General features: G+C 33.8%; 1 protein-coding gene across 6 annotated transcripts in view; it reads right to left on the bottom strand.

Moving 5' to 3' along the window:
* LOC144444623 (glycine receptor subunit alpha-4-like) overlaps positions 1-16,492 on the bottom strand; it is an 89,059-nt gene that overhangs the window by 4,521 nt on the left and 68,046 nt on the right. For 5 of the 6 annotated variants that reach the window (XM_078134114.1, XM_078134115.1, XM_078134116.1 and 2 more), the window contains exons 2-6: positions 16,155-16,420; positions 5,826-5,942; positions 2,679-2,767; positions 1,466-1,533; positions 742-962 (exon numbers count right to left, since the gene is read on the bottom strand). In XM_078134114.1, coding sequence (XP_077990240.1) covers positions 742-962; positions 1,466-1,533; positions 2,679-2,767; positions 5,826-5,942; positions 16,155-16,273 — 614 coding nt within the window. In that variant the 5' untranslated portion in view covers positions 16,274-16,420. The remainder of the gene's footprint in view (positions 1-741; positions 963-1,465; positions 1,534-2,678; positions 2,768-5,825; positions 5,943-16,154; positions 16,421-16,492) is intronic. The other variant, XM_078134117.1, reaches the window with a different exon arrangement.

The following is a 16,492-nucleotide window of genomic DNA, read 5'->3' as shown; positions in this document are numbered from 1 at the left end:
ATGTTTTGTGTTTGAAGAACTAGTCGTTTTTATCGCCTTTTATGAATTGCATTTGTACCAAAGATAATATTGCCTATGTTTATATGCATAAATATATCTTCTAATTAATCATAAATTAGTAATTAACAATAAAACTGTGTGTAATCAACTTACACAGAAAATCAGCCTAGTAGTAAATTTATACTTCTACAAGGAAATTTTGAATTTATGCTATGATGTCAGATGGCATTATTTCCAACACAAAACTTGTTGATAAATACTTCACCCAGATCACGAAATGATTCTCGATTTAATAAGGAGATTAGTTAGAGCTTCCACCAGAGTCAACATTCGCTTATTACGTCAATGTTGATCAATGTAAATGTAATATGACATGTCTTTATGTTTGCATAGCAATGGCTGAATTGTATCATCAGACAGAGTGCAGTAATGGTATATGATAAAAAGATCATTCTAGCTGAGCTGTAATCATGCAGCTACTTGAAAACTGTAAGAGCCTGGAAATAGCTATCACAGCTAAGATTTTATATGTTGACAGTTTAGACACGACATTAACAAAATATACCATTCAGGTTAAGACATTAAGTGACGCGATTTAAGATGTTTTATCAAACTCAAACATTTTCAAAATATATGTAATGTTCTTCTTGTATGATTGAAGGACACTAGACTTAATTATCTTTAGATATAAATATAAAATATTCCCAGAGCATAATATAATATAAGTTTTGTTACTCTAACCTTGAGCTGTATAATACATCCCCATTCGGACTAATACGAAATAGCAGGTTTTCTTTAGGAGCATTATGCAATTTGACATCCTTTGCATTGGTAAAAAACAGATCTGGTACCCACAAAAGGTCCATCATACCACCACCATTGAAGACAATAGTGCCAGAGGAGTTGTGCCTCAATCTTGGATCATTCCATGCTTGTCGGAGGAATATCGTTAACTCGTAGTCCTGATGAAAGGGAGACAAACCCAAAGTTATATAAGTATTGATGTACATTCACACGGATTCTCTTAAACGCTGGACATGTTAACTTACAATTCAACTTAAAAATATCGAATTAGTACGCATATATATATATATATATATATATATATATATATATATAATGTTTTACGATCACCTATCATTCATTCATTTATGCATTCACTTATCCATTCATTCACTAAGCCAAACAACCAGTCAGTCAGTCAGTCAGTCAGTCAGTCAGTCAGTCAGTCAGTCAGTCAGTCAGTCAGTCACAATATTGATTTTCACATTTCTACATTTTCGAATTTAGTGAAGGTTAGTAACCACGTCAGTAAGTTGAATACTGTTATTAGCTATACATCATGTAGCTTTAAGGTCAAGGATATGAATGAAAGATGCACTACTTATGAACAACATGGACAGTTTGACTGATATATGAATAAACTCACAGGACTAATTTTAGAAGAAAAAGTATCACCACTTACCATACTGCTTTCAGATACAGAATCGAAACTGTTAATATTCAAATTACACGTGACTTGAGTGGGTTCTCCTAAAAGAAAAAAAAAGAAAAAAAGAGCAGATAATGAGCAACCAGTAGCAATGTATAATTTTGGCATAATTTGTTTAACAATCCTTAAACTCATATAAGATGAATTCATGGGCATAATATTGATAATACAACAATGCACCGTATCAACATGAACCCAGGCAAATATCATTAGTACATATTACAAATTCTTCGATTTACAGGAGTATTAATATTGATTAGATAAATCTATTTGAGACAGGTGAGGATAACTAAATAAATTTATTCATAGAAATAGTATCCTCGTAATGATTCAAGTTCATTGGTGCAGAACGTTGTAAATCCGGGCACTCCTGGGAACAATCGCTGCTAGAATTGTCCGTGGAGGATACCTTTGACACTTGGCCATCAGAACCGTTACAGTACACTAGTCGAAGAAACCTCGTCTCTTCTGAAATAGTTATACAGCTGTGCAATAGAGTACACATTACTAGGTCAAGTTGTTTAGAGCGATGCTGACAGCTAGCGACCCACTTTCTTCCATTTCATTACACAGGGAAAGGAAGACTATCCATTTAACATTGTTAGGAATTAAATCAGAAGGCCACATACTGTACATAACTCTAGTGACCTTTGCAACGATATGTTTGTATAACCTTGCTCTACCCATCGCTACAGTTCAACATTGAGATGTAAAGTTAATTAAATTAAGACTACAAAAATGATAATGGAATGAACACTGCAGCAGCACTTGCTGTGGTTAGCTGTTATGATACAAGTCGCTATATAGACATAAACCGTGTATACCGGTTGCTATATTTGGCCTATTTTAGTTTCAAACCTGACATTTATGTTCACCAATAAGCTGATATCACTTAGATAATGTTATCACCCTGGTCTAGGGCATATACAATGCCGAATTTTTGTTTTCAAAAGTACAAAATTGCAAATCGAGAATAAGAGAAACTGATAGGTTTAATAACTCTCCCGTCATTAACCATTCATTCAATCGCAACGACTGCATTCAACCGTGATAATAGCATACATACATCCAATCTTCTACACATACAAACTTGAATAGAAAATATAATCAATCCAAATATGTAGATAAAATACTTCTTATGTTTTAAGTTTGACGAAACCGTGTCATGAATCAAGATATAGCATACCTGATACTGTCGGTCGGATTCTATTCGTGTACGACCCTGCTAATGTATGAAGAAGGTTGAGGTCTTCCGAGAAAAAATCTTTATTACATCTGTAAAGGATACCAGATAAGTGTCTTCGTTTAGAATTGATCACTGGTATTAATTATGCCCAAGGTAAATGTTCCCAGACTATATATATACACATACTATAAATACATAATACGTATTATTATTATTAGGCAAACTACCATTTAAATACACAAAGCTAAGCATGAAACCCATAACCTGAAATGCAATGGAAACCTCTCAAGCTGAAACAGAACAACGCCGTCTGGATAGCTGGAAACACTGTTAGAATATATTTGTGTGAAATCTGTGTATCATAGTTGCAGGTCGTTGCTAATCGTTCACGTTGTAACAACGTATTTTCTTTATTCACCCATTACATGGCACGTGGACTTCTATTTTCCATTGGTAATTCAGATATCAACAAACAATGAACAATTATTTCTCACTACAGTGGAGAAAATATATGTCAAACATATATACACCTACACTGAAAACTGACGAAGTGGATGACATTGAATTCGGAGATTGAATAAGCTGAATAGCCACTCCTGTCCAAGACGTAAATAGTCTAAAATGACCTTGGTTCTGGACCAAACACGTATAATGTATGTCATGATGGCGAATGGTTAGAGTGACCGGCTTGGAATCTACATGTTACAGGTTCGAGGCCGTTGCCGTTTGTTTCTGGGTGGTTTAAGTCTTTGGGCAATATTTGAACCATGACTGTGCCTCAGTCAACCCAGCTATATAATGAGGGACCTGGTAGGATAGAGGTTGCAATGTGAATGTAATCAGATCTGCTTACAGTCTGCAATGGATTGTATGCTCCCAAGGAGTTGAAGAAGTATAAAGGACCGGTGTGCCTCTATAGATCAATGCCAGGGGTAATAATTGTAAAGTGCTTTGAGCACGGAATTGGAAAGCGCTATATAAAATCCAACATTATCAGTATTAATATTATGTGGACAGCTTCTTAATGATTTGACATTAACAGATAGATGAAAACAATACTTTGACTACACAGACGTTTGTAGATAGAGACATGGATCCTTTACAAATGTAAGTAGGGCATGCTGTTATTGAATGCCATGGCAGAACGGTAGCTAGGAAATGTTTGGCCATCACAGTAGCATGCAATGATGTATTTACACAAAGCATGTTGTATTACAACTGTAAAGGAACTTACAACAATCCACCAACACACCGGCAATTCACACGAAGAAACAAACATAGAAAATACAATTCATCTATTGACACAGCCAGACGATGCTCTGTTTCATCTTTAAAGGGTTTCCACTGTAACCACACTTGCATTTACAACATGCTCATCCTGGCGTACATCTGTCAATATGACTACAAACTAGATGTTGTGTTGTGTATTTATCTATGTCCCCTTAGGAATATGTATGTATGTATGTATGTATGTATGTATGTATGTATGTATGTATGTATGTATGTATGTATGTATGTATGTATGTATGTATGTATGTATGCATGCACGTGTGTGTGTGCGTGCATATGCGTACATATGTACGTACTTACTTATATATGTATGTGCCATATATAACACTGTTAATAGGTAGAATGTTGAATATATGGATGGAATAAACTTATAGCATGTAGTTAAGGGTTTTAAAATCACCAATCATTTAATTGGTTTACGATTAGCAATGGTCATTCAAGGTCAAGTGGTTAAGAGCATGCGCAGCAGTAAAGCGTTTTAGTACATGTATAAATGACAACAACAAAACGAAGACATGCATATTGCACCCACTGGTCCTCTAATAATACATACGACATCTGAGAAAGGGTCCATAAACTAAAAAGCTTTGGCCCCAGCTATCAACTCTTGGATATGAAGCAATAACCTGATATGCGATTTTGAGTCCCTGAGCCCAAGTACTCCAAGTTACGCTGAATATTAACTAATGCATATTAATGAGTCGCGATCATTTCTTTCTCTGACATCGATTTCCTACATCCATCATTGTAAATTATCTTGCAATTGTATACTACGTTCCGTATAGAATTTCAGGACATTCTATGCAGCTCAATCCCTCTTCTACTTCTGAATCGTCATAATAAATGTTTAAAGGTAAAATTAAGACAATAAACCACCCATACACAGACAGACAGACAGACAGACAGACAGACAGACAGACAGATAGATAGATAGATAGATAGATAGATAGATAGATAGATAGATAGATAGATAGATAGATAGATAGAGACAGACAGACAGACAGACAGACAGACAGACAGACAGACAGACAGACAGACAGACAGACAGACAGACAGACAGACAGACAGACAGACAGACAGACAGACAGACAGACAGACAGACAGACATAGTTATGATAGGAATCGTTATTACCATAACAAAATCAAGGAAGAATTCTCAGGATGTTAGCTTTTATCTTGTTAAACATTTTAAACATAGTCTATAAATTTAAAACAAAAATAATAAGAAATAATAATGCATGTACAGACGAGTAATGATAAATTTATTCATATAATTATGAAGATCCCGTGAAGGCCCAGCTGTAAATACTTTAACAGAAATGTTCGCAACCCAAGACAGTGACCACAAGCATAGGTTTTTTCTGTCACCGTCTAGATATATCTGTGCATGTCAGTTAGCGAACGACATATGTGATTTAATTGGCACGTTCCATCACGCCAGGTGTCACACATATAGGTTGTTATAGCTGTTCGTAGTACTTGTCAATGTTAGTGCAATTATCGTGTTCCTGATGCCTGCTGAATAAGAGCGACAGAGAATGAAAGACTATCCCACCACCGTAATGCTAATAAAGCAATATGTAGACTATGTGAGCAACACACAGAGCCACAACATTGTGAATTAAAGAGCACACGCCTACGCACTAATAAATGCGCTAAAATAGCATAGACACACCATGTACAACAATACCTTGTACAATGAATATACTACTCTCAAACCTTGTTGAACGTTTGTACGTTGTTCTAGCTACACATAACATATTGTTTCAAAGCATAGCAAGTATTCCATTAGACAAGTGTTTTGTGACACATTCCGTCATACGTTCAAAATGGTGAACATCGGAAGTCCATTCTTACCCGTCAAATAAAGACGAGCCAGAGGTTATACAATTAACAAGTGGATTATTCAGCTTGGGGTCCCCTACAAAACTTGGATCGCTCATCCTTCTTTGCAAACGCCTATGCTTGTTTCCCCTGTTAAGAAAAAATGTGGTCAAATTATTTTATCACTTGTATGCACGAACGATCTCATTACCCCCAGACATCTCATTTAGTACGTGTTTATCGTACATGTCTCGGTATGTCTATGACAGATGCCGTTAAAACGAGCATAAATTAACCCTTTGTGTGTAGCACAATAACTGCTTCTGAAAATACACATAATCTTGAAATGTTAATATAAAAATTCCATCCTTTCAATGGCATGTATATTAAACTTTTATGTGATAAATTGGTCAATTCATGGCATAGTTTAGGTAATGGCATAAATTGACACCTGTTGACAACATCAAGTGTACAGTAGGATTAAGGTCGTAACAAAATGTGACAGGAATCATTTTCTGTGATTCTGACGACCATTTAGAGTTTATAATTATAAAATGTATAAGTAAGAGTACAAATAAATAAGTAGTGTTGCTTTCTTCCAGAGGAAACAATAAGATCCTTTGTTTATAAAAATATAAGGTGACATGTATGACTCTATTTCCTTTTATCTAACACATACTGGTTGCAATTATGGTTGGTTCGTTTCCTCTCCACACACTTGATAATTATATAGCCCTGGTCAACAAAGGTAACATTTTGTCTTGCAAGCTACTTCAGGTCAAGGTGAAGGTATTTAGGTATATGCTAATATCAAGAGATAGGATATAGCAACCACAATTCGCCAATTAATTACAAAGATAACGGACCATATTGGTTTGTGTATATTCCACATATCACATCAGCTGTGTATACATATGTATGCGTGAAAAGGTGTATAAGGCTACGTATATTTTTTTCAACTGCGCATGTACACCCTTTTTAAATTTTCCAAATCGCGATCAACTGTTGCCTGTAGTCGTTTTAATGAGTAAATTCAAATTTTTTGCACTTTGTACGACGTTAATTCATCGGACACTGATAACCGTGACTATTCATTTTCAAGCAAATAGAAGGAATATAACTTTCCTTATGATTAACATACACTCGAAATAACGTACATGATAAAAGTATTAACATAGTGCTGAAGTTGTCAACGTTTTACTGATTAGACATTTGTGACTAGCCATCATACTGACATTTATCCGTTTGAATACCAATTATGTTATTATCTGTGACGTACATCAGCTGTGTAATCTTGACAAATGACACTGAACACGATGAAATGTCTACCACCCTGAGACATGATGACATGCATTTCCTGTGTATAATCGGTGTCAGTTAGTAGTGTTCGTGCAGTTTCTATAAACATTCAATAAACATTCACTATTGAAAACACAGCTGTTTGATAATTTGTATACCTGTGGTTTAATATTGTTCGTACACATATAATCTTAAATAACTGTGAAGCTAGTTTCACATTTCACGGTGACAGCGCTTCGTTTTCACTATCGCTACTTGATTTGATTTACGATTAGAATCAGCTAAACGATTGCTGCAAGCAATTATTTAGTCGTTCAAAAGTAACCTGTGCACTGCACACCAGATTTTAGAATTTTCAAAACTATTAATTCGTCAGTCTTTATATCTGATACACCTTTACGAGGTTTAAGCACCACCTCGAAGATATTCACTCAACAACACGCTAGTATATTAAGCATACAAAAATATTGGCAAGTCCCAATGTGATGTAAATAAAAATATACTAGTTTTCGTTTCTTTATTTTAAAATTTGCCTTAGTGTTTTGTAGTATCTCCATGATTGCCTGGCTTATATCTGTTCCATAGTAAGGTTTAAAAGATTAGTTTGGTTCCGGATACCCGACCCCACCTAATTTTTCACTGCCGACCCTATTTTTTTTACGTATTGACAAAAATGATAACACCGTGAATTCTCGCGAGAAATAAGGGATACGGAAACTGACATCAACTTAAAAACGACAATATACAACTGTTCTTCTAATCTGTAATGTCTGTATATCTGTTGGGAAGAAACCAATAACACAAAGACAATATTGAAAACAACGGAAAACATAACTACCTGAACTAGACACTCACACATGAAACAATTAATAAATCTACCTACCCCCACCTATTCTAAAATTGAGCGTAATCGGAATCACAGAACTGTTTTGGTCTAATTGCTTTAAAAGACTCACTTCCAGTGTAAAATGTACAATTTACTTCTCCTTTGATATCTCACATATAGAAACTGATAAAACGATAAACTTGTTGAAAGTGTGACTATTATATTTACATACACTTGACGAACTTTGACATTTCATTATTTTACATTAGTTTATTGTCAATTGGGATGAGATAGAAACAAATGAATCAGATACACATAAAACACAATAAGCCAACAATGTATTTTGTTTCGTCGCGTGCGCTTAACCTTCAGTTGATTATTTCTTTGTGGAAACATTTGCTTTGTTTTACTGTATAGTTATATAGCTGTATTTTAATTTTTTTTGTTAGAGCTGCTCCTAACACTCTTAGTGAGCCCCTGATACAAAAGGGACGCAATAAATAAATAAATTAATAAATAGCTGTGCCTGCATAATTGCACTTTAAACAATTGTCTAATTTATTTGTAGTATATATTTAACTGGTTATTTGATGAATATTTTAAAGATTGGTTTATAACGTTACTGTTTTGGTGTTATGATATTTCGAGAAAGCAGCTAGCTTGCATTGACAGCAATATAAACATGCAAGTATTGACTCTTTCAAGAATCAATTCCCGTTCCTTCGCAAATACTACGAAGTGTGACGCGTCATCAAAATTACGAAAAGGGGTTCTTGACATTTAGACTTTAAAAGTTCGTTTTAATTTCTCCTTGTGAATGCCCATCACATCTTACTATGATTTATTATAATCATTATATTACTTGTATATTCGTAAAACGATCATAAAATATACAAAAACCCTCGACAAATCATGGACACTAGGGAGAGTTTTTAACTGGTTTGAATTATTTATTGCACAAAAGTAGTTTACTTATCTGAATGTGACATCAATACTCGTCTCTGAAGAATCATCACTTTTGAAATGTTACACAATGGATTTAAGTGTCATAACGAGTCGTGACTGGTACAGGTTTATAGCTCGACTTTGTGATATATGTGTTAGGAATATATATAAACTGTCTAACAGGGTACGGGTACATAGAAATATTGCTACCTTTGTTGAATATGATGTTGTTTTTTCTTTTTTCACATAAAAGTGGAATAAAATTTACCGCCGCATTTAGATTTAGTAGTGTAAACTGCACATATATATATATATATATATATATATATATATATATATATATATATATATATATATATATATATATATATATATATATATATATATATATATATATATATATATATATATATATATATATATATATACATGTATATGAAAGTGCATAGTGGCTTTTATGAAAAGAGCGACGTTTTCCAACCAACTTTCTATCATACTGAGACAATATTCAGTGCTTGATCACACTTTGTTTACACCATTTCCCTTGGTTGCAGTAGTCATGTATTCAAATCCTTACGGCATATTAAATTATCGAACACAAAAGTCATTCATCTTCGCTGTATCCTTGATTCGTGGATCGTCAAATGCGTATGAGTTGTAAAGGTGATTGAACTTTTTTTTGATGATGACATGAGTATCTATCCAATATTATTAGACATACTTATGCATCTAGTGTTTATTACTAGTTACCTTAACTCTGATCTAGTATCCAGTATCAGCTGACATAGATTACACTAACTAAGTAAAGTATTAATAATAATCTCAATACAAACTAGCGGGTTTGTTATCATATTCCCATTTGGCGGCTCATTGCTATACCTCCCTTTGGGATTCTCATTATGAAGTAGAAAATAAACTAGTTTTTCATATGAATGATGTTGAATGTTAATACTTAAGATGTCCTATTTAAATGCAAAAATGATGTTGATTTGAGCGATAACATGAATTGCGAATTCTCTGGGGCTTGCATCAAGTGTTGTTCGATTTATGAGCTTGAAAGAAATTCCTCTTTCACAGATGCTTGGTGAACCCTTGTCAAGATCAATGGGTAGCATTTGCAAACATGTGATGGGTTGAACTCTAAACAATAGAATTTCATAAATAGCATGTATTATTGTACAGGTGTTGGTACTTCCAGGTGTAACATTTATTATAATTACTCGCTGTATAGCTAGACATTTTTTTGTAAATTTTGGTTGATATGCTTAAAATGGAATCCAGTTAATGAAGTAATAAACCTCACGACATGCCTTCAAACACTAAGTGTTATCAGCATTCTCTAATAAAATGCATTTCCTCTCTCTAACTGTGGACTCAGCTCTATGGAATCGAAATGTACAAAGTGTGACCAAGCAGCTGAATAGTGCCTCTGCCTATGACAGGAATTTAATTAGATACTTTCCCCTAATTTCCCCCTTTTCAGCAAAAATCAAAAGCATTATGACTCCTAAGTGCCTATTACTTTCAGTGAAAAGGTCATGAATATTCATTGTTCTACCACTGCATAAACACATGCCGATGTGGCCGATGAAAAGAGATTTTAATGTAATGTTAGTTGATGGCAAACCGTAATATTACTCTCATGAACCCATAAATTGAATGCTTTATTTTCATGGTTTGCCGGCCGTTACTAAGAAAATTCAAAGCCATCTTTAAAACCACAATTGCACCTTTCGTCAAAAAGACATAACAGTGTACGATAAGACTGTCATGATATTACTAAACATTGTATATTACTCGTATTAGGTACACATTCCATCACGTACTACTATTTCGTGTGTTGAGACTATACTGCACATTACAAATGTTTGATATTTGAAAACTACTACCGACCTTATCGACAAAACATGACATGCGATCTCACTCTAATGAGATAGATTATACATGATATGTGAAGCGTTCAGTCAACCTACAATACCATTTGTGAAATTTAACATATGTTCAAAGTGTGTGTTTACTAAATGTTATAGCTTATCGCTAAGCCATACCCTTACAATTTGATGGAATGTTCTAGCTATAGCGTGAACTCTTACGAATATGAATTATAATGTTGTGTGTGTGTGTGTGTGTGGGTAGGTGGGTGCGTGTATGTGTGTGTGTATATATATATATATATATATATATATATATATATATATATATATATATATATATATATATATATATATATATATATATATATATATATATATACGCAATACGCAAAAACAACTCGTCTTATCGCTGACGTTACGGTATTGATAATAGTGTATTATTACTTCGGATAACGTTGTCAATTTCGTTTGTCCACTTCAGAAGGGCATATGACCGACAACCAATAAATGACAACCATATTTGTCTCTCCAGGCAAGGAAAATATATATGTACGCAAGCTGTCTACATCTAATTAGCTAGAATCTGCCAAAAAGTTACTTTTAAAGTCATGGGGATATGTCAAGGTTATCGGTCGTGACTAAAGTAAATAATGATATCCTTAACAACAACATAGCGTTCAGCTGTGGGCGACTCGAAGACAGATAATTCATGATGTGTTTATCCTTCGAGGTGTTGAACTTTTTACATATGTAACTCATAACTTTGTATATCCGATCTTTGACTTTAGAAATATAACAGTATAGCCTGAAAAACCACACAATTTTATAAGAAGGTTGAGACGGTTATACAAAATTCAAATTTCAGATTCCAAAACATATAATTCAGCATTCAAAATTCAAAATTTAAAATTCAAACTTCAAATTTCAAATTCCAAAACATAAAATTCAGCATCCAAAATTCAAAATTCAAAATTCAAATTCCAAAACATAAAATTCAGTATTCAAAATTCAAAATTCAAATTTAAAAATTTAAAATTCAAAATGCAGAATTTCAAATTCTAAATTCAGAATTTAAAATTGGTTTTCGTAATTTTAAATTTTGTGATTCAACCATTTGATATTATTCAATGGGTAATCTAGTAATTAAGCACCTAGCACTAATGTTGTTCTCACAGATGAAGTACAATCAATAGTGACTGTATAATAAACTTAGCAGTGAAAATGGTGTGAGTTTAAAATTTATATTGACAACACCAGTCCTTTGATAACATCATCATTTTAATTAGTTTGATAAATAGTGTTTATCTAAGACTTGAAACATAATATACTCTTACTATTGTCAGGAATATTAAAGTGACTCATTAACTAGATATTTTATTTGTCACCTGCAATGTATATATCATACGTGCCATTGTAGTGTAATATTTCATTTCTGAAAGCATTACCGATACAAATACATTTTATCCACGTGAATATCGTCTAGATATGTTTCACAGTGGCATATTTAACCACATGATGTACATACAATATTAGAAATCAAACAAATAAGACGTATCATGCAGTCCTATCTTGTCTTACCACAATTATGTCATGCACTATTTCATTAACTATATGTCATACAATATGTTGCCACTGTTCACAAAGGCGAACGCTGGGATACGGTATTGCTCTAATTGCATCATGTGTCCTTACACTGTCAGCTTATACGGCATGTTTTAAAAGTGACGGCAGATTAAACGGATAAGGTGCAACAAAGGCACAAAATACAGTTTTGTTTGAAATACACTTCGAAATCGTGCTTTTTTATCATTTCAAGTAATGGCTTCATACAAGTTGTAAAGCCGTAATTGCTCTCTCAGGTGCTTTGCAACTGTAATCAATTTATTAGACCAATAAGTTAACTGTCAGAGTGACAGTCCCGTTTGACAAAGTCTTGTTATTATTTTAATACGCCAGAACCAAATGTTGAAATTCTAGTACAACATTTAAACTGTATGAAAACCATTAACAACCACGGTCCTAAATAAACGTGTGTACAGTGTTTGTAAGTTGAAGAAGCAGCATAACAAACGAACGACATATCTTACGTACAAATTTCCAAGTAGATAATTTTGTGGAATGCACTTGATAAATGTAGTTGCTATTTATATAACATTTAGTTGTATTGGGACTAAGCAGGGCTTTTGGGTGATTGGTATGAAACTCACAAGTCAGAAGTATCGTTTCCATAAGAGAACTTTCTAGAATTCTGTTATGAGAAGCTATTAACGCATTACATGTATTCCTTAAAGTTCTGACGGTTCGACTCTCACTGTGACAACTGTGACTCCAATGATTTTATGTATGATCAAATATTCTGAAGCATGTGTTTTATAACGACATTTCTCATTCCCTAGCGCACATCTACAGATGTTCTGCAACCCGTTGTCCATTAGTTCAGTACTGAAATTATTGCGCAATTGCAGAAATAATTGAATTATTTATGGTCAGTTCACGGATGGGTAGGTAGGAGGAAATGAACAGAACATGTATTTTCTTTCATATACTTGTATGAATGATATGCGAGTAGTCTGACGATTCCCAATCAATAGTGAGAAGAGTTTAACGTACCGCAGGACTTATTGAAAACCGTAGACATTCCATACTAAATAACATTTCGTTAGTATCTCTATTTCAGGTCAAATTAAGTATTCAAATGTATATTGGAGACACACTATCGAATTGTAAAGAAAGTTGCAAATATACCATTAAAATCAAAATGGCGCTACTTTCTGGGAGATGTGTTTGTCTCATAGATCTCTTAGATCTTGATTGTTGTGAGTGTGTAATCAGTTACTGATAGTCTCCAGCTAGAGGCAAAGTACAAGTTAATGGCGTTTTCTTTCAAGATACATTCTCTATTGGTATCCCTAAAAGCATTTGTAATTCCTTTACACTGAGTTATTATCACCTGTTGTTGTTGTACTGGTAAAGTTATCAATAAGCCCTATTCAGCATAGTAATGTAACTAGATTACATGAACCTTGGTACAGAGCAATCACTGTGCAAGTTTGTCACAGCTAATGGAGACTTCAGTAGCTAAAGATTGGGGTCATGTCGTAGGTCCGAGAGCACAGTTTGTCAACGACACTTACGCAACGGGAGTATATGCCTATAGAATGATGCACTTTATCTCTGTAGATTACCGTTTTTCATGAACCATACATTGTTGAAAGCACATGACATCTAGTGCAGTAACTCCAAGACACATGGCAATGTTGTCAGACTGCAGATATGCCATTATATTAACAGATATAAAAGGGGCCACATGGATGCGGATTTGGTATTTATTTTGAACTTTGAATTTATAAAACAATTTTATCATGGCCTCCTATTTCAAAAATCAATATGAAACAACTTTGACAAGGCCTGTGTTTTGTAACTCAATACACTGTAAAAAGCTAGACACTGTAAAAAAAAAAGTTTTATTGTACGCACAACACCAAATATGTTACACATTTATTAATCTTTAGCCATTTATTGAGTTACAAACAAGGACTTGGCATATATTGTTTCACCTTGATCTGTCAAGTAGAAAGCCATGATAAATTGTTTGACAAAAATTAAAAATCCAAAATAAGTACCCAATCCTCGAGGTCACTTTAACAATAGAACATTATCGTTTTTGGTATTGCTAACTGTATATTATAATTGCAAAATATACTCAAATAGTACTTCGTACTGCCAGCTGTGTCCTACATGTACAATATAACAGCTCATTTGAAAGACAATGTCATGTTGAAGTTCTCTTAACCTTGTCATGGCCTCAGCGCCATACCTAAAACGACCACCATAACGATATATCCAAGCAACAGCTGTATTAATCTGGTTTCACATATAAAACACAACATATGTCGAGTTTATCATAGTTTGAGTAACCCAGTCGCCTTGTAAGGTCACAAATGACATTAATATGACAGTAAGTAAGATATATCGTCGGTAAATTCTTTCCAACGTACATTAAAATGTCATGTGTATAAAAGTACAATTCAAATGAAACATGTGATCAAATGGTATCAAGTACGACAACCGATTTTTTTTATGTCATCAAAAATATACCCTGTTTGGAACTGTAAATAGTTCTAAGTTTGCTTTATTGATGCACTCAATCCATTCATTGTTCGATATGTAAACTTCGTTAGATTTTGCTGAAATCATTATTATAGTAGAGAAAAAATTAGGGGCACAAACTAAGTTTATACCTTTTAGGGCGCCATTTTTTGAGGCACATTTAAAGGGCAAACGCAGTACAGTATTCTACTTACTGAAGCATAGTTAACTATCACTTGAAATTGGCTGAACTCAAACAGGGTTTTAGGATAAAATGTATAGACGGTATGATGACGTAATTTGTTATACGTATAAAAATGTACAGAAACTCCCTGCTATGCAATCAAATGTCATAGAAGGCATTATCAACATTAACATTATACTAGAAGAGTTTAATCAAAGTTTTATGTAAGTATTTTTATTTGGATAAAGATGAAAGTGTAAAGTCTCAACTTGTATAATTCTAAATTATGTTATTTTAATATCACTACATCTTCCAATATTACTTATTATATAATACATATTTATAAAAGTAAGAATAAAACTCAGTTTTTTTTATATATTCAATTTATTAACTTGTTGAATTTTACCCACTAGTAGCGTATTTATGTAGGATGAAATAAGGAAAACCAATACATTATCGTAATATGGTACATTAAGTGACATAACCAGCAATAACATTTTAATAATGTGTTAACAAAACAAATATAGACATGCTCAATATCCCCATAGTGTGATATTATTCTCCACTTAGTCTATTAAGTGTGCTCAGACTGCCACATTGTCATAATTTGACAGGTTATACATGTAATTCAGATTTATTGTTCTTGGTTGTATTTGTTTTCTCTGTTTCCTGTTTTGGTTTAACTTCTATGTTTTGTTGTTCCATTAAGAATGTAAATCATGTTACCCAGTGGAATAATTAGGCGTATCGGCCGATTATCATCTCATGATTTTGTCAGAGTTAAATATACATCGTGTTCCACTATTTACTAAGGTAAATATCTACTGAAGCTAACAGTCACAGAACAACGCAGTGTTTCAGAACTCGTAAATATTTCCCTTATGGGTATAAATGTTTATCCCAGAATATGTGGGGATTGTGAACATGCCAACAACTACCTCCAACAAAGTGCAGAGCTCGGAGTTTTAAGAACAAAACACAGACAAAATGAGTGATACCTTTACTGTGGGCATACTGAAGGTTTAACACAAGTGCATACTACACGGTGAATATAAATACGTGAGTTCTAATGTTCTGTTTGACTCGAATTGAAAGTTGTGTCACGTGACATATTTGGATAGATGAACAATATAAATCAAACTTACCCGACTGACGAGGAAAAACAAATGAGTACAATTCCTATGGCTACGACAAGCCTCCCTTTCCTTGTCCCGAATGAAACTTGTACATTGAGCTTCATTGTTTGTATATTATCCGTCTGCATGAATGAAGGCTATAACTTCAATGAATGTACGTAACGCGCCTTTAACATTACATGTCATTACTGACATTAGGGCATTCTTTCCGCGAAATCCGAAACACCTACCGGCATCCAGTTAGCATTGGACAATGTAAACCAATCCTGTCAGTCCTGTGGAAGAAATGAAGTTTATGGTTAGTGTGATATCAATAAATAACCCTATCAAATGACCTACAAGTCTTT

This window comes from Glandiceps talaboti, chromosome 13 (assembly GCF_964340395.1).
Source record: "Glandiceps talaboti chromosome 13, keGlaTala1.1, whole genome shotgun sequence".
NCBI lineage: Eukaryota > Metazoa > Hemichordata > Enteropneusta > Spengelidae > Glandiceps > Glandiceps talaboti.
This window is presented reverse-complemented; position numbering and strand designations above follow the sequence as displayed.